At 38.0% G+C, this 19,694-nt stretch overlaps 1 protein-coding gene across 3 annotated transcripts in view; it reads right to left on the reverse strand.

Moving 5' to 3' along the window:
• The window catches only part of PARPBP (PARP1 binding protein), a 45,201-nt gene extending 25,517 nt beyond the window's left edge, over nucleotides 1-19,684 (reverse strand). The window contains exons 1-8 of one of the 3 annotated variants that reach the window (XM_070756281.1): nucleotides 19,516-19,684; nucleotides 18,413-18,489; nucleotides 15,430-15,583; nucleotides 7,356-7,580; nucleotides 6,595-6,705; nucleotides 4,769-4,939; nucleotides 2,291-2,445; nucleotides 604-1,310 (exon numbers count right to left, since the gene is read on the reverse strand). In XM_070756281.1, coding sequence (XP_070612382.1) covers nucleotides 1,214-1,310; nucleotides 2,291-2,445; nucleotides 4,769-4,939; nucleotides 6,595-6,705; nucleotides 7,356-7,580; nucleotides 15,430-15,579 — 909 coding nt within the window. In that variant the 5' untranslated portion in view covers nucleotides 15,580-15,583; nucleotides 18,413-18,489; nucleotides 19,516-19,684 and the 3' untranslated portion in view covers nucleotides 604-1,213. Of the gene's footprint in view, nucleotides 1-603; nucleotides 1,311-2,290; nucleotides 2,446-4,768; nucleotides 4,940-6,594; nucleotides 6,706-7,355; nucleotides 7,581-15,429; nucleotides 15,584-18,412; nucleotides 18,490-19,515 lie in introns of those variants that run through there. The other 2 variants (XM_070756279.1, XM_070756280.1) reach the window with 2 other exon arrangements.
• Nucleotides 19,685-19,694: the final 10 nt, after the last annotated feature.

Below are 19,694 nucleotides of genomic sequence, written 5' to 3' on the forward strand. Positions count from 1 at the left end.
GATCCATTCTAGAGCTAATTATTTTCCAATATTTCAGGATTTTATAGTAAACATATGAAAGCAGGATTCTCCTTGCTTGTTACATTTCCAGTATTTTTTAAGGAAAATACTCATTTCAGCAATCAAAATCAGAATGATATTACCAACAGTCAAGCATACCATTTCTGATCATGTTCAAGATAAACTTTATAGTGTTCTTCCATTAAAATTTGTACTGTCGCATCAAGTACAACTGAGTTATACATAATAATAATAATAATAATAATAATAATAATAATAATAATAATAATAATAATAATAATAATAGTGTAACAGCATTTAGACATATACCACTTCACAGAGCTTTAAGCCCTCTCTAAGAGGTTTATAGAGTTAGCATATTGACCCCAACAAGCTGGGTCATCATTTTACAGACCTCGGAAGGATGGAACACTGAGTCAACTTTGAGCCTGGTGGGAGTCGAACTGCTGAACAGCTGGCAGTCAGCAATTGGCAGAAGTAGCCTGCAGTACTGCATTCTAGCCACTGCACCACCACGTCTCTCTTATAATGATTAGGATAATAATGTTTTATTATACTGTAAAATTGGACTTCTCACTAGCCTTTCTTTTTACTATCACACTGTTTAATTGAAGGCATTGAAACCAATTAAATGATACAGAATGCTGCATACCAAGAGACTTGAGAGTTTTTATCTTTGTCCTATTCTTAATAAAATCTTGAAATTCATACAAACTATTTCTCCACTGAGCAAATTTATTAGAGGAGAGGCTTTGTCTTCTTAAAAGCAAACATTTAGAACAGAGCAGGAGGGGGAAAGACCAGATTTATTATTTTCCTGTATATTCCAGGCATTAAAGTAATTTACTTAGTCATAATAACTTCTAACTTGTGAATCCATATATATATATGAACTGCCTCTTGAAGACTGGAAGAATAATTCATTGCTTGTCTGTGCCAAGTAATCGCTTATCTTCAATAAATATGAGAATGATTTGAAAAAGAAAGTTTAGTCGTGGTGATAATATTCATTTTGACAGCTGTGATTATTCTTTATCAAGATAGATTTAACTTTTCCCATCTAGAAATCTGTTGATATGTTTTTCCAACTTGGTAAATAATTAATCTTAATTTTTTTTTAAAAAAAAATCCAAAATATTTTATCTTTCAAGCAGGAAAGTTAAAGTCTGTTGTTTGATAGGAACATTGCTTTTCATTCTGTCAAATTCCATGCATGGGTTTTTTCCATTTTGCCATAACAGGAGTTGTTCCAGTTATTACCACCTTTTTTCTTACATTGGCTCTTGTATCTATAATAGAAGCATCAATTTTAACCACCTATTGAATCGCAAAATCTACTTTTCTTTATCTCCCATTTATCTGTTCTTACTTACTGCACAATCTATTTTGCCTGTCTTCTTTCTATTAACAATATTACCTCTTACTGTAGTAAGCTTTTCCCTTAAGGAATTAAGTCTTGCTCAGCAACTTTTTCAGAACTAATCTTCACTTAATTGTCTTTCTCCTGCCACATTACCATTTTTATCTTCTCAACTGTGTTTTATCAGTCCTTATTTTTTAACATTCCAAATATTCCAAACTATAAAATTATTATTATTATTATTATTATTATTATTATTATTATTATTATTATTTATTTATTTATTAGATTTGTATGCCGCCCCTCTCCGCAGACTCGGGGCGGCTCACAACAGTGATAAAAAACAGTATACAATGACAAATCTAATATTAAAAGTCTATAATAATAAATCTAACATTAAAAGTCTAAAAAAAAACATTGTTTAAAAATCATACATACAAAATTATTAATCCCAACATGGAATATTAACTATAAAACAATCTAATGATAGACTATGTCAGATCAATAACTACATGTAGGGATAACATTAAGTTTTTAATTGTTACAATAACATGTAGGGATAACATTAAATTTGTAGTTGTTATAATATGGTAGCTACTGTACTCTGCTTATGGAGAAAGTTTTAATGAGAACAATAATAAATTATAGGAAAGAAAAAATAGTTGAAAGAGACTGAAACCATGAAAGCTTAATATAAGTAAAAAGTAATAATTAAAGTATGTTTTCCACGTGAATTATTTCAATTGCGTTGAAAAGGACATCATATTATGAGATTAACCCAGTTTGATAACTCCTGTAATTAAGAATCAGTTTTGCTTGGTTTTTCAAAGGCTAATGAATAAAGATACATTTTAAGTTTTTTTTAAAAAATAATAGGTACGGTAAGTCTATGTATGAGAAAAGAATTACCTTGGATCCAGATCGTCACCAATAATTTCTTCTAATTTATCCATAAAGTGAATAAACTGAGAAAGCCCCTTCACATGAGTTCTTAAAGGATCAGTTGGTAAAGGAGCATATCCTTTTCCTCCAAGTTCTATGGCACGTATAAATGAAGTTCCCATCTAACGAGAAACACATAATTTAGTTACAGTATGCAAAATGGTAATTTAAAAAGGATAGTTATTTTTAAAGAAATTCTTTACAAAAAAACATATAAAATTTTACTTAATAAAATACATTCATTATAATGTTGGAAATTGAAATAATGTTTTCCATTTTCTATATGTAATCATAATATTGTATATCAAATTTATGCTCTCTTTTGCTTTTAGTGTCTTAGATTTCAGTATGATGTTCTAGTTTGCTTCTGGATTTTCCTGCGGCTCTGACAACAATGAGCAAAGATCAATGTTTCTAAGACTATATTAAAGGCAGTAGACCAAGATGATATGAACACCAGCATTTTCTGACCCATTCCCCCCACCCACACCCAGTAACTTGCTTGGAAAAACCAGTGCATATGGAAGACATTTCCTTTCACATGGCAAATCTCAGCATCTATAAGTCTCCAGTTGGGACTACCCACAAGACTGTTGAATATCCGGTTCTGGGAATGAATACTTTTTAGCCTTGTTTCTTTTGCAATTAAAACAATCCAGAAAATTCTAATGTATCCCAGCACATATGCCCAATTTTTTTCTTCTTTCAAGAGCAGTGCCCGTATGCATTGTATCAAATTGTTCCGAAATCCCCAGATCTCGAAAGGACAATAGAAATTATTGTTGGGAAATAAAATATTCTACAAAATGTGGTTTGATAGAAGATGCTCTGTATTACAGCCAAACAGCCCAATCATACACAACTCAAAAATAACCACTAATTCTGTTATTTTAGACTGTAACCTTATATTATTTTTAAATGATGGTGAAAAGCATGGCTTTTCAGCTCACACTGAAAACTTGTAAGCATATTTGGTTATTAACTGATAGTTATATTTTGATCCTGGAATCACATGAGAAATTGAAGTTGGGGTACAATTAAATTCAAAAAATAGCAGGAAAGATTTATTTTGGAATGTCTGGGTTGGGCAAAGAATTACTCTTTTAAATCAGTTGATTTCCAATGGTTGCTTTAAAGTTCTTGAGAAACAAGCCAATTCTCTGATTTACCTCTAATATATAATTGGCTAATTGAATAACAAAAACACATATTAATTAAAGAACAAGGATTTGTTCCTTTAGCAGTCACCAAGATGCCTGCAACCTAGCTTCTTCAAGAAATGCAGTCACCAAGTTGGAAACCAGCAGTACAATTTTATAAGTGACTAAAATGAAAGTTAGTATGAGTTATATATTTGAATTGTGAAATGAAGAATTGGAATATCCACCTTTGAAGAAATAATGAGTCCAGATATTAAAATATGTAGCACAGTTCCTATCATTTAAAAATGGAATTAATTCATTGAAAAAGGGTTACATTTTTATTGGAGACCTCAAAGGTATATTTAAAAAGGATTAGACATTAAATTTCTTACACTGGCAAGAGAAGAAATTTGAAGATTCTTTAACTCACATTGTTTGATTTCTATTTGGTTATGGATATGATGGCTTCAAACCACTACATATGTTAATATAATTTAAGGAAGGAATATTAGAATTAGGAATCTTAATGCAATGTTGAATTATATCCCTGAAACATGTCTCATTAATTTTGGTTTATTTACACTTGAATGCAACAAATATGATAATTTTATGTCACTGTAAAGAAAGTAAAGAGAACAATTTGGTGTAGTGATTTAAAGGCATGAGGCTAGAAATAGGGGATTGAATTATTTGTAGCCCTGCCTTAGAAGGGCTGGGCCATTCACTCTTTCTCCCAGGAAGCAGGCAATGGCCAACCCTTTCCAAAATTCATGTCAAGAAAAAATGCAGGAACTTGTCCAGCTAGCTGCCAGCAATCACCATGAATTTGAAGGGATAGAACAGTTGCATAGAATGAATATATCTATTTTTTTAAAAACTCTGTGTTCCCAAAATACGATGACACAGTAAGTTATTAAATGGATAGGATTTAATTAGAAGCTCAAGGATTGAATTAACTACATTGTAAATTATAGTTATTGTATATAATTACATAATTTTGTTAATTAATTTTTTGTTACCAGTATATGTTTTCATTTCAATTGCTTCCCAGTAATATAGTATTTTCTTCATACTATCATCAATATTTTGTTGGCAATGTAAATATTGATAAGGGTAATATTATGAATAATACTATCAATTGTTTATTAAACTATTTTTATATCTGCCTAAAATAATACTCTATGTACATCTGCTTAATGTAGAAACAGTATCCCAAGTTAACTTTTGACTGGAGGAATCAACTATCTAAGACTATTTTGTTAAATATTTTCAATAGGAAAGGGAAGGAATCTTTCATACATACCGGAAATATAGACATTTGTTTCTTCTGGGCAGCATGCTTTAGGTCAGTAAAAGCTTCTCTTCCAAGTCCTCTATCAGGAATGTTTAAAATGTGAGCAATAGCCAAATCGTTTTTGGAATTAACCAGTAAGGTTAAATATGCAAACAATGTTTTCTTCACCAACAATGGCAGCTATAATTAAAACACAATCCTATCATTTTTCTACTAGATTGCTTCAAAAAAATATCATGTAGCAATGTATTAGGAAACTTTCTCAATGAAGTAAAATGTGATCCATATATTTTTCAAATTACTGACACTATTTTGAAAAAAAAATATTTATATATTAGAAACATAGAAGACTGACGGCAGAAAAAGACCTCATGGTCCATCTAGTCTGCCCTTATACTATTTCCTGTATTTTATCTTACAATGGATATATGTTTATCCCAGGCATGTTTAAATTCAGTTACTGTGGATTTACCAACCACGTCTGCTGGAAGTTTGTTCCAGGGATCTACTACTCTTTCAGTAAAATAATATTTTCTCATGTTGCCTTTGATCATTCCCCCAACTAACTTCAGATTGTGTCCCCTTGTTCTTGTGTTCACTTTCCTATTAAAAACACTTCCCTCCTGAACCTTATTTAGCCCTTTAACATATCTAAATGTTTCGATCATGCCCCCCCTTTCCTTCTGTCCTCCAGACTATACAGATTGAGCTCATTAAGTCTTTCCTGATACGTTTTATGCTTAAGACCTTCCACCATTCTTGTAGCCCGTCTTTGGACCCGAATATATTTGTTTATATTTGATATTTGTTAACTGCCCATCTTCCTTGGAGAAGCTCTCTGGGAAGAGCACAATATAATCAGCAAAATTAAACATTAAAATCAGAATAATTTAAGATTCATGTTAAAATTATAAAACATTATAAAATTTTTACAGCAGAATTACAAGATGGGGGATTAGCAGCTGATAATACAGGCGGGGGAGGGATCTCATGTTGTGTGGGCCTCGTGTCTCCCCCTCCCCCACAAAACTACACAGCTAGGTTTTTAGGGAAGAATTAGCATAAATAAGGATGTACTAACTACAATTTTATATTATTCGTGTATATTTTTAATCTTTACCAATCTGGCATTTAGAACATTTGTATGGATCAATAGTTAATGGATACTATTTCGTTGCTAAATTGTTAATGGTTCAAATGCCAGTAGATGTTCTGAACACACTCCATTCTATTTCTGAACAGACCTTTAAAAACCATATACCGGTAATATCAAGTTTAAAACAGGACACCAAACAAAACTTGAGAGTTCAACAAATCAAAAGAGGGCTTTGACACTAGCAATTATTTATTTATTAAAATGGGAAAAACTGCTAGTATAGTAATTAGTAAATATACTTCTCAAAAAACTAAAGGGAACACTTAAACCAGTGTTTCCCAACCTTGGCAACTTGAAGATATTTGCTGGCCGGGGAAATCTGGGAGTTGAAGTCCAAATATCTTCAAGTTGCCAAGGTTGGGAAACACTGACTTAATCAACACAACATAACTCCAAGTAAATCAAACTTCTGTGAAATCAAACTGTCCACTTAGGAAGCAACACTGATTGACAATCAATTTCAGATGTTGTCAGCACATTCAACTTAGTACAGAACAAAGTATTCAATGAGAATATTTCATTCATTCAGATCTACGATGTGTTCTTTGAGTGTTCCCTTTATTTTTTTGAGCAGTGTATAATATTTATTACGGTCATAGACCAGTATAATATAATTATCTTGCATAAAAATTTTTTATAGTAATTACTGTAGGGAATAAACAATAATAGCAAGCCTTACCTCTTCCTTATCCTGATTTATTTTTCTTGTTGGTGTGGAGAGTGAAGAATTAGTAAAATTATTCTCGATTGTTAAATCTGCTGTTCCAGCAATAAATTCTAACAATTGTGCCTTTGAAGAGATTTCAGAAGTATAGTTAGCTTGTTAGTCACTTTTTAAAGAGAAGCAAGTTATGGGGGCCTCCTGAACATTAGTAAAAAACCCCAGAGAGTGGTTGTTTACAGAATCCTGCAACATTGGTACTTGGACCATTGGGGAAACCTTTCAATTAAACATCATGAATCATGTACCATTGGTGCCGAGGCCTCCCAAATATGCCCTTTAAGGCTGAAAACCTCACTTTCATATATTTAAATAGTGATAGGTGAATGTTTCAAAAAAGTGTTGTCCATTTATATCAAAAAATGAGAAAGAAATTCAATGTGCTTTGGGAAGGTTCTCAAAACCTACATTGCAGAACCAATGAACCCAATATAGGTAAGACTAGGATAGACTTTGCCTTTCCTCCTACATCAAGAGGTAAAATAAAGTAACAGAATTTAAGAAGAAAGACTGTAACATTTCTATATTACTCTGTGGATGTTCCAACATATATTAAATAAATTATAAAGAAATTTATTAAATAAATTATAAAGAATTAAAGTATTTTTTAATTAATATTTTTGAAAAACCGTGGTATAGACTTTTCGCGAAGTTCGAACCCGCAAAAATCGAGGGAACACTCTACATGTATATTCAAATCAATAATGGCACATACTTACAGAGGATATAGGTTCAATTTGCAGTCCTAGTGTCTCGCATTTTATATATATATCTATAAGATCCATCATATTGCAGTGCTTTAAAAAGCTAGCATACGTATTTCTGATGTCTGCATAATTTTCAGGAGCTTTTACATTGTCAGGTAATATACCTAACTTGTCAGGAACAAAGTAATTCCAAGATAGTATCACTTCACTAAGAGATGCTTTAAACTCACCACAAAGCTAGAAAAAAAAGAAGAGTTATTCAGAACAACTATGTGCCGATGCTTTACAGATATAAAATGTTTTACAAATGTAACTGGGCTGAAATGAGAGCTACCGTGTTTCCCCGATAGTAAGACCCCCCCGATTGTAAGACATATGGGGGGTTTCAGGGGGGTCGGCTAATATAAGCCATACCCCGAAAGTAAGACATATGTCTTGCTTTCGGGGAAACACGGTACTAAAAGCGAGGGAGGCGTTGGAGCAGTTCGCGTCGCTGGCGAGGGAGCTTCGCGCCCAGGAGAGTCTCCCAAACCCGGCACGGATAAGAAGGACTCCTCGGCCGTTCACGCCAAGGACAGGCAGCCCCAGTTCCAGCGCCTCAGCCTGCTCGCCCGGCCTCTTGCCCGGTGGGGAGAAAAAAGGCGGCGGCGGGAGTAGCGGAGGCGAGGCGGAGAAGAAAGAAGCGGCGGATAGCTGGTGAGGCGCCGGCTAGAGGGCTGGACCCTGCCGCTCCCGCCGCCGGCTTTGCGCGTAGAAACACGTTCCCAAGCAGGAGCAGCGGTGGCGGCAAGGAGAGGAGCCCTGCCTCGGATATGAAAGGCGGACCTGGGCGAGCGAAGCCGAGTGACAGCAGCAGCACCTCAGGGGCGAGTCCAACGAAGGGACTCCAGCTTTCCCTGTATTCCTGGAGCTGCCGCGCCTGCCACTTTCCCTTTTTTTGCCGGTTGTGCGCGCCACTTGTGCGCGCCATGTGTGGTGTGGCGCGGTGTCTGTTTGCAGCAATGGCTGCGGCGGCAGCAGCAGCGAGCAACAAGGTGTCGGGAAGGCTCCAGGGGAATGCGGCAGTAGCCTCCCCAGCTGGGAAGAGCGAAGATTCTCTCTCTCTCTCTCCCCCGTCACCCACCCTCATGTTCCCCTCGGACCTCCTGGCGTTTACGCGCCGGCTTGGGATCCTGCGCCAAGAAGCCTGAGGGTGCTCTGGCCCAGCCTGGCTGTGTGCTTGAGTGAGGGGCTGTGAAGGTGCTCTCGTTCACTCAAGCACACAGCCAGGCTGGGCCAGAGCACCCTCAGGCTTCTTGGCGCAGGATCCCAAGCCGGCGCGTAAACGCCAGGAGGTCCGAGGGGAACATGAGGGTGGGTGACGGGGGAGAGAGAGAGAGAGAATCTTCGCTCTTCCCAGCTGGGGAGGCTACTGCCGCATTCCCCTGGAGCCTTCCCGACGCCTTGTTGCTCGCTGCTGCTGCCGCCGCAGCCATTGCTGCAAACAGACACCGCGCCACACCACACACGGCGTGCACAAGTGGCGCGCACAACCGGCAAAAAAAGGGAAAGAGGCAGGCGCGGCAGCTCCAGGAATACAGGGAAAGCTGGAGTCCCTTCGTTGGACTCGCCCCTGAGGTGCTGCTGCTGTCACTCGGCTTCGCTCGCCCGGGTCCGCCTTTCGTATCCGAGGCAGGGCTCCTCTCCTTGCCACCACCGCTGCTGCTGCTGGTGCTGCCGCTGCCACCGCTGCTCCTGCTTGGGAACGTGTTTCTATGCGCTACCGCCGAGGACACGAGACACGGGAGGTGCAGGGTTTGGCCACGTCCAATAGCCCATTGGAAGGGGGGAGGGGGGATGGAGGGGGGGTGATTGGAGGGAGAGAAGACGGCGTGGAGGTGGGGGGGTGGAGACCGAAAGGAAAGGTTCGGCAGGGGAGGGGGGGCGACCGCGTCCCTTCCTTTTCCTCGAAGCGTTTGTGTGCTGAAATGCCCTCCCTCTGACTCGCCGAAGCCCGAAGACGAGCCGGCCCCGGTGCCCGGGACAATATAAGACATACCCCCAAAGTAAGACACAGTGGGGCTTTTGGGGGTAAAAAGAAAGTAAGACACTGCCTTACTATCGGGGAAACACGGTATTATATCAGGAAAATTTAACCGTAAGTTATTACATTTTTATCATTTTGTTTATGCATATTCCATCTATTAGATTGGATACATTTAACCAATGCAGAGTCTCATATGCACTGTCTGATGATGATGATGATGATGATGATGATAATAATAATAATAATAATAATAATAAATTAGATTTGTATGCCACCCCTCTCTGCAGATTATATATAAAATATGTAGGAAATAGAAAACAAGGGAACAAAATAGCAAAATAAGATAATGGTTTTAATTTTTAATTCCGGTTGCTTTGGTAAGTGGGTATCCTGGGCTTTTTGCCCATCTTCTCATGAAAGAAAAGTTGTGGTTTTCCAAAAAGCAACTAAGGGTTAATAATTAAATTGTCAGGCAACTAAACCATGGTTGTTGTGTGAAAGGTAAAGCAGGGAGATTTTTCCTGAAGGACAAGATAGAAAGGAAATGTGGCAAGTGAACATGAAATGATCAAATGTTTTAATACTATACTGATTGTTGAATGACATTTATATGGTGCACTAATTGAATAACAATGACATTTACTAGGAACTGTAATACTAGCTTTGAAAGTTACTTTCAAAGTGTGTGCTTATACTGTATTATCAAGCAATAACTAGGTTTCTGTGTTTGCTACTTTTAGCCCAATAACACTTGTTGTGATTCAGTCTGAGGCTCCTCAGGGAACGGCTGGAACTCTGCCGGCTCCATGCTCAGAGGGGGAGGAGGAGGAACAGGAGGAGGAGGAGGACCAGGCAGACGGGGAAGAGGAATGTCAGGACGAGGAGGAGGGAGAACAGCCTGAGACCCCCGGGGGGGAGCTCTCCCCAGCGAGTAGCCTGGAATCATTAGATGAGAACGCACAAGCCATCATAGATATGAGGCAGAGAAGGGCAGCACAACGAAGGGGACAATTAGCCAGGTATTTCCATCCCTAATAGGCAACAGCTGGGTTTGGGTGTGTGGTTCTCCTCAGAAAGGTTGAAAAGGCAGGCCCGCCCTTCCTGTATTGTGGAGAGTTATCTTTTGGGAGTCCTGTGACCTTGCTTCGATCCTTGGCGTCTCTGATTCTGGCTTGTGGCCTCGAAGGCTGAAAACTTGGGGGAGGCGTGGGTTTTATTATCTACAGTGGTGTGTGTACCAGCAAGAAGCCGTCGTGACTCTTCTGTGAAGCTTCATAGTATTCCAGTTTGTAAAAACAGTTTTTGTTATCTGTGTTTGTTTTCAAAGATATAAAATGACTTTGCTTTTTATCAGCGTGTCTGGATACTCTTTTTAGTTGGTGTTGGCATCTGGGGGAACCCAGACAGAACAACACTTAGAGGAATTTTTGTCCAACAAAACATTAAACTTGTTTCAAGTTTAGCTCTAAAGTTGTATTTTTCCCATTAAAATAAAAGAAATCTAAATGTAAGTCAGTTTGATTTATTAGAACCTGTTGGATATTAAAGTGATTTGTTCCATATGGTATAAGATTGCAGCTTAAAGATAGTGGGATATATTTTTTCACTAATACAGTATTTCTGAAAGTAGTTCTTCGAAATGCAACAGTTAGTAAAGTTCCAATATAATTCAGTCAAAATCTTTTCTCACAAAATGAAGAATTTTCAGGGCTTAACTTTGTTTATACTGGTATTATAAAAACAATTTAAATCCAAATAAAAATGCTGTCCAAATATCAGCTTTCATGATCAGGTGCCCACCATGACAGCATATTATTCATAGAAAGGACTGTAAGAGTTTGTGGTAAAACTCAGAAAATGTTTTGCTAGGACCGAATGCCAGCTGGCTAATTCATAAAGGAAGTTCATAAAGTTCAACAGCTTAAGTCTGTGATAGACAACAAGAATATTGTATTTCACAAGGTTAAAATGAAGAAAAATCTACAATTCTTAAAACTTTACAGTTCTGATATTGTTTTGTAGTAATTGTATTTTTGTATCAAAGTTTAAAACGAGTAAATGTAATCATTATTTTTTGCATGATACTGATTAATGCCTTTTAAAGATGTAACTATGAAAAAATGATTAAATGCTTCTTTTACAGATTTTCTTCCCAGTCCTTTTAACATTTTAGAATCTGAATATTATTCTTTAATCTTATCTTTCATTACATTTTTAATGCAGGTGCATTTTTACAATTGTAAAAGCTACAGTTCTCTGCAGCTATTTGTCCTATGGAACCTCCCCAGTAAAATGGATGGCATCAATCTTGTTAGCCTTTCACAAGGCCCTGAAGACCTAGCTTTTCCCACAGGCATTGGGGCCAACAGTTATGTGAGGTCTTTTTATGATGTACAGTATTTGTTTTTTCTGGGGGTTACCTATTAACAAAGACCTCTTGCATTTATATTCTGCATTTATACTTTATGTTCTGGTGGTTTTAATTTCTGTAAAATGCTGTTGAGATGTGCAGGTTTATAAATCGTACATTTTTTTAAAAAAAAATATTTTAAAAGTAAGTTACCAGGTCATTTTTAAAATTTGGATTCTTTATTTGGGACTTTCACTGAATATCAGCGACAACTAAGGAAGTTGGGAGTGGGAGGCACCCGCTATCTTTCTAGTTGGTCGCAGTCGGTGTTAGTAGGAGGACAGAGGTCAACCCCTAGGCGTTCGGTCCTCCCTCCTCTTATTTAAAATCTACATGAAACTACTGGATGAAGTCATCCGACGACATGGGATGAGGTATCAGCAATATGCTGATGTTACCCAGCTATCTCCACCCCATGTCAGTTCAGTAAAACTGTGGATGTGATGTGCCAGGGCCTGGAGCTTGTGCGGGTCTGGATAGGAGTTAACAGGCTCAAACGTAACCCTAACCCAAAAGCAACGTGAGAAAATATTATTTCACTGAAAGAGTAGTAGATCCTTGGAACAAACTTCCAGCAGACATGGTTGGTAAATCCACAGTAACTGAATTTAAACATGCCTGGGATAAACATACTGTATATCCATTGTAAGATAAAATACAGGAAATAGTATAAGGGCAGACTAGATGGACCATGAGGTCTTTTTCTGCCGTCAGTCTTCTATGTTTCTAACAAGACCAAGCAGCTGTGGGCATTGCTCCAAAATATTACATTGACTGTCTATCTTTGGTGCTGGCGGGGGGGATTATCCCCCTAAGAATGGGTTCACAATTTGGGTGTCCTCCTAGACTCACAGCTAGGATTACCTGACAGCTATGGCTAGGGGAACCTTTGCACAGGTTCGCCTAGTGCACCAATTGTGACCATACCTAGATCAGGATGCTCTTCTCACAGTCACTCATGCCCTTATCACCTCACGGTTAGATTATTGCAACACGCTCTACATGGGGCTACCCCGAAGAGCGTTCGGAGACTACAGCTGGTCCAGAATGCAACTACACAAGCTGTTGTAAGTGCACCTAGATACACCCACATTACACCAATTCTCTGTGGACTGTACTAGCTTCCAATTGGTCTCCGGGCACAATTCAAGATGTTGGACATTACCTTTAAAGCCCTACATGGCTTAGGGCCAGACTATTGAGACCATCTTCTACCACATAGTCCCAGTGACCGATAAGGGCCCACAGGATTGATCTTCTCCAGGTGCCATCAGCTAAACAGTGTTGGCTGGCAGAGCCACGGGGGAGGACCTTCTCTGTGGCTGCTCCAACTCCTTGGAATCAGCAACCTCCCAAGATCCGGACTGCCCCACCCTACTGACCTTCTGGAAAGCCGTAAAGTCCTGGCTTTTCTGGCAGACCTGGGGTCATTGATCTGATGGTATAGAATCGGGATCCGGCCATTAATGACATTCATTTTTTAAACTGTTTTAATTGTTGGTTTTAAATTGTCTTGAATCATTTTAGGGGGGTTTATATTACACTGTATGTGTTATTTTTTGGTTGCAAGCTGCCCAGAGTCCTTTGGGAGTTGGGTGGCATACAAATCCAAATAAATAAATATGTTATATATGTTTTGTGCATCACTTAGAGGAGGCATGTCCAACTTGTAGGCCATATGTGGCCCTCGACAGCTAGTAATGTAGCTCCACAATATCATAAACCTTTTAATCTTCTTATATGGTTTAGATACTTTAGCTATATTATATATTTTATACAGGGCCCAGACAATTCCTCTTCACACAATGAACTCCAGGCAAGGTAAAATGTTGTGTACCCATAACCCAGAGTGTTTGTTATTCCTTAACAGATAAAATAAGCCAAAGATAGCTGAACATTTCTATAACTGCATGTGGTTAACTCCTATCATAGTCATATATTTTGTGAGGTAAACGTAATATTTGTCCTTGGTTTTACCAACTGTGTAGTCAGATTAACAAGTCTAGCTTTTCAGTTTAAAACATACATTATTTTATATACATTGTGTTTGGGGAAAAAAGCATAAACAATGATATTTAAGTTGCATTTTGGAATTACAGATACTGTAAAGCTGAAAATAATTCACTTCCTTATTTTTCCTCTGCTTAAAATTTTAGAGCATAAATTCCTTTGAGCATGAAATTTCTGTGGTTGATTCTCACCAGAAAAAGTAAGTTTTCTTGGAAATGTTTGTTGAGATACTTCATCTTTCAACTGCATGCAGTTGAAGAGAGGTTAAAGAAAAAATGATTCCAGTGTTAATAACAATTGTTTAATATATCCCTTTTCATTTCAAAGTGCAGATCACCATATAATGATTGAACCATCCAATAAAAAATTTAAAAATCAAGCAAGTTACTAGCAGCAATTTTTTAAAAAGTATTTTAGCTCTTGTGTACTGGTTGCCTCCAATGCTATGATAGTCATAGTTCTGTCTAAAACCTGGAGGTTAATTATGTTTCCCTCGGAAGGTATTTTATAATTGGAATGCAACCATTAAAACATCCCTACTTGAACTGAAAGTGAATGACCAACCTAAAACCTACTGAATTTCTCCTACTGACTTTGGGTCTCCTAAACATACTGTACATCTTAATTACCATATAACACTGTCTCTCTATGTAACAGAAAACATGTTCTTCATTCAGACATTTGTGAGGTTTGAACATGTATACTCACATTCTCTTATTTAAACAAAAGAAATTATACCAAATTTAGGAACTAGGGTTTGTTTGAAGTCTAAATGATGCACAAACTAAGATATTAAAATAACTCTATGAGGCAGCTAATCAAAGAAAATAACAAGATTTTGATTAATCCTTCAGTAGTTTTTCAGAAGAAAAATACTTTTCCGTTCCCAAACATAGAAACATAGAAGTCTGACGGCAGAAAAAGACCTCATGGTCCATCTAGTCTGCCCTTATACTATTTCCTGTATTTTATCTCACAATGGGTATACTGTATGTTTATCCCAGGCATGTTTAAATTCAGTTACTGTGGATTTACCAACCATGACTGCTGGAAGTTTGTTCCAAACATCTACTACTCTTTCAGTGAAATAATATTTTCTCACGTTGCTTTTGATCTTTTCCCCAACTAACTTCAGATTGTGTCCCCTTGTTCTTGTGTTCACTTTCCTATTAAAAACACTTCCCTCCTGAACCTTATTTAACCCTTTAACATATTTAAATGTTTCGATCATGTCCCCCCTTTTCCTTCTGTCCTCCAGACTATACAGATGGAGTTCATTAAGTCTTTCCTGATACGTTTTATGCTTAAGACTTTCCACCATTCTTGTAGCCCGTCTTTGGACCCGTTCAATTTTGTCAATATCTTTTTGTAGGTGAGGTCTCCAGAACTGAACACAGTATTCCAAATGTGGTCTCCCCAGCGCTCTATATAAGGGGATCACAATCTCCCTCTTCCTGCTTGTTATACCTCTAGCTATGCAGCCAAGCATCCTACTTGCTTTTCCTACTGACATTAGAACAATGAACAAAATATTATTAAGATACCCTTCATACAAGTTGGGGGGGAGAGGGATTTATGGACTCATTGACCTACTTTAAAAAGTCCCTGAAATCAATACATATCTTTTGATTATTATATACCTTCTTATTAATTTCAGCAACAGATAAATGTAAAGCCATCAGCATACAATCTGACCCACACACTGTAGTCCTTTCTGAATCTGAAAATAAGCGCCAATTTCTCCGGAAACATTTAATCATATTCCAAATGCTTTGCTGAAGAGGAGTCATTATCCTAAATAATAATTTAAAAAAGTTAAATTGTACAGGATAACTTGCAAATATTAAGAATTTACAATGGCTTCTATAAGGAATATAGCAGCAATGGAAGGAAATGCACAAGTTCAAAATACAAAATTTGGACAGGAAGCAAAACTAAAGACAACCTAAAATGGGTTATTAAGGTAACTATGTGGCAAAAGGATATCCTGGGAAACAACAGTATTACACTTAAATATAAAATAGAATTAAATCTGGGCATTGCAGTTCACGATTTTTGAAAACTGGCTTTGAAGTTGAATATCAAAGATGATAAAGTAGGATCTCCCATTTGGATCTCTTCATGTCCTTGGCCTATAATTCCCATCAATTGTAGATAAAATAACCATTAGTCAGTCAGCACTATGTTTAACATTTAGAAAATGAATCATAAGCGGAAAACAATGTAACTGAGAACAGGAAGCTTAATAATAGGACGACACAGGGGAAAATAGTTTATACTTGACATATGATAAATAGAATCAGCATAGGAATTCAAAAACTTATAAAGAAATTATTTCTTGACAAACTTATCTATCATCTAAATTAATTATTTGAAAAGAGCTGACTTTTAAAGTATTGTTTAATTTATTTCTACTGACTGTGTATACCCCTGATGGTGAATCTATCGCACACATGCCACAGTGGCATGCAGAGCCCTCTCTGCCGGCATGAGAACCGTTGTCCAGCCCAGCTTCACTGCGCATGCACGGGCCAGCCAGCTGATTTTCAGGTCTCTGAGGTTTTTTCCCCTTTCAACACTGTTTTGGGAAGCTTTTTTCTCCTCCCAGGGCTAGTTTGGGAGGCTTTTTTTCTGCTTCAATGCTGTTTTGGGATGTGAGGCCAAAATGGGATGAAGGGGAGGTCCTGCAAGGGGGAGAAGCGAGGGAGGGGTACATGCACATGTATGGGGATGAGGTGAGTGGTGGTCATATGTGCATGTGCTGGGACGAGTCAGGTAGGAGGGGCATTGCATTGTGGATGTGAGTATGCACAGATGCACAATAGCGCGCACAGGCATGCCTTTGGCACCTGAGGGAAAAAAGGTTAGCCCCCTGACTGCAAGAGCCAGAACAATTCCAGGCAATGTATTTCATCAAAGCATAAAAATAGGATAACCAAACATTAATATAAAAACAGAGTCCTCCATAATACAATCTGTACAGCGGTGACCATTAATGGCTAACACCTAGTTTTCCAGGCATTTTCTTTACTTCATTTATATACACCCCCCACCCACCCCCAAGTCTTAAAAACTCTGGACAGTCAACAATTAAGATCAACATAAAAAGCACCCTCCCAAAAATAAGAAACTCCCACACACTATAAACAAAACTGACATTAAATTAAAAATATAAAAAGTCACATGGCCACCATATTCCAGTCTTCATTGATAACATGCCCTGATTCTTAGTTGTTCTTTTGAAAACTAGGAAGGCAGCAGCTGACTGGACCCTCATGAGAAATTCCAATTGGGACAACAATTGAAAAAGCATGCTTCTGAAGTCTATTAAATGACAATCTTATATTACCTCATAAAGTTACAAGATCGTGTCTTGTGAGATCACTAAGATACTCTCAAACGTGCGACATTTGAGGATGTGGACAGCAACTTCTATGGAAAGAGGCCAATCACTTATGGATAAAATAATGCCCTTCTTGGCTTTTAAACATGGCCAGAGGGGGCATGAACTTGGCCTTGAGAGCATGATCATCTCCTTGAGAGAGAAAATGATGCCATAGGCCTTAAAGGAAGCAGTAGCCTCTCCCAACCTATCCAGAAGCCATCACTTGAACCTGTCCATCTTAATTATAATTTATTTTTTTAAAGTGTAGCACACAGATCTTTCTTCAGCTTCCTTTTCCTTTACAGAGCTATGAAGGTCATTCAGTTACTCTTTCATTACTGGCATAACTACAAGTGGTCATTAAATGAGACAGTCACTAAACAAGGACTACCTGTAATTGCATGCTATTGAAATGCTCACAAACATGCTTTACAATCTAATCTCCTATATAGACTTCAAACTGAAAATTCTGAAGTTTCCCATGTGTTCCTTCATCCTCTTTTTGAAGACAATACAGTGTTCCCTCAATTTTCGTGTGTTCGAACTTCGCGAATAGCCTATACCAGTTTTTCAAAAAATATTAATTAAAAAATATTTTGCAGTTTTTTTTCCTATACCATGGTTTTTCCCACCCGATGACATCATACGTCATTGGCAAACTAATAATTTTTGCAAACAAATAACAAAATAAATAATTATTGTTAATAAATAATTATGTTTATAAATATCAGGATCACTAAGTATCTTATTCAATGGTGAGTACCAGTAATAATGGTGAGTAAATGGTTGTTAAGGGAATAGGAAATGGTAATTTAGGGGTTTAAAGTGTTAAGGGAAGGCTTGTGATACTGTCCATAGCCAAAAATGGTGTATTTACTTCGGCATCTCTACTTTGCGGAAATTCGACTTTCGCGGGCGGTCTTGGAACGCATCCCCCACGAAACTTGAGGAAACACTGTACCATATTTGATCTTCTCCAGCGTCCAACTCCAATTATTCTTGAGTGCAGTTTAGCAATTGTTCCTATTATTGTGTTTTCCCCAAAATAAGACCCCATGTTATACTTTTTTTGGACCCTGAAATAAGCACTTGGTCTTATTGCCATGCACTCAAAAGCCTAATTGGGTTTATTATCAGGGGGTGTCTTATTTTAGGGGAAACAGGGTAGTTTCTTTAGTATTGTAGGATGCAATCATCTGACTCTTTTAGTTCTTTAAATTGTCTAAGTTCTCTCTTACCCTTTGTCTTATTGAAGCTGGAGTTCTCTCCTTCCTCCAGTGACCTAACACGCAGCAGCTAGAGGTCCATTTTCCTTCTGAGAGAAGATAGTCATAAAACAGCAATAGTACTTAGATTTATATACTGCTTCACAATACTTTATAGCCCTCTCTAAGAGGTTTACAGAATCAGCATACTGCCCCCAACAATCTGGGTCCTCATTTTACCCACCCTGAAAGGATAGAAGGCTGAGTCAAGCTTGAGCCTGTGGGAAACTAACTGCTGGCAGTCAGAAAAATTAGGCTGCAATAGTGCATTGTAACCACTGCACTACCACAGTTCTTGGAGGGGCAGAAAGAGAGCAATTCTGATCTCTCGTTATCCTGTCACCAATTCACCACTTTTTCTTCTTCATAGACCTATACCTACCCTGGCTTTTACTTCTAATGTGCCTGAAGAATAGGTTTTAAGTTACTTATGTTGTTTGTCAAGTGAGCTCTCTTGCTTCTCAATTATTTTCTGCTATGCCCTCCCAGGAAGAAGTAAATATCCCCCACTCCCAAACTCTCTGCCGGGACAATTTTTTGCAATATTTGGCATGTTTTCACTGAAAAAACTCAAGTTGCTTATCAGCGTGATTGGGGTGTAATATGTTTAAGTGACACATTAATTTATTTGGCTTCCTGCTGTCTGCTGCCAACATTTTTAGATCTAGTGCACATACCGGTCTTTCCTCCTCTCTGCAATGAACAGACAAATTTTTAAAAAATTAAGAAACATCTAGGAAACAAAAGCAAAAGTGGCTTTTAGTTATGTTGGCTATATGATCAGTGGAGGAAACTGCTAGTCATGCTCTGCCTGTGAATCCTTCCTTCCTCCTCCCTCCCTCCTTCCCTCCCTTCCTTTCCTCCCTCCCTTTCCTTTCCTTCCTCCCCTTCCTTTCCTCCCCTCCCTCCCTTCCTTCCTCCCCTCCCTCCCTCCCTCCTTCCCTCCCTTCCATTCCTACCTACCTACCTATTAGATGCCACCCCTCTTTGCTTAAACAGACTAGTATTCGGATTCTTATGAAAAGGGTTAGATTCGGTATTAAGGGCAAAGCAAAAGCTCCATCCCTCTCCCTTACTTGTTGGCCACACACTTCAAGTCCCAAATGCGCTTTTCTTCCAGAGTCGCTCGCCTCCTTCAAATTCACGGCGCTGTCCAAAAATAAATAAATAAAAAATTAGAACCTTTTAACTCGAGCAGCAGCTCGTGGCGGTTTACTTTTTTAAACGCTCCGACATCAGCCAATCGGAAAGCGGC

This window comes from Erythrolamprus reginae, chromosome 6 (genome assembly GCF_031021105.1).
Source record: "Erythrolamprus reginae isolate rEryReg1 chromosome 6, rEryReg1.hap1, whole genome shotgun sequence".
NCBI classification, from domain to species: Eukaryota; Metazoa; Chordata; class Lepidosauria; order Squamata; family Dipsadidae; genus Erythrolamprus; species Erythrolamprus reginae.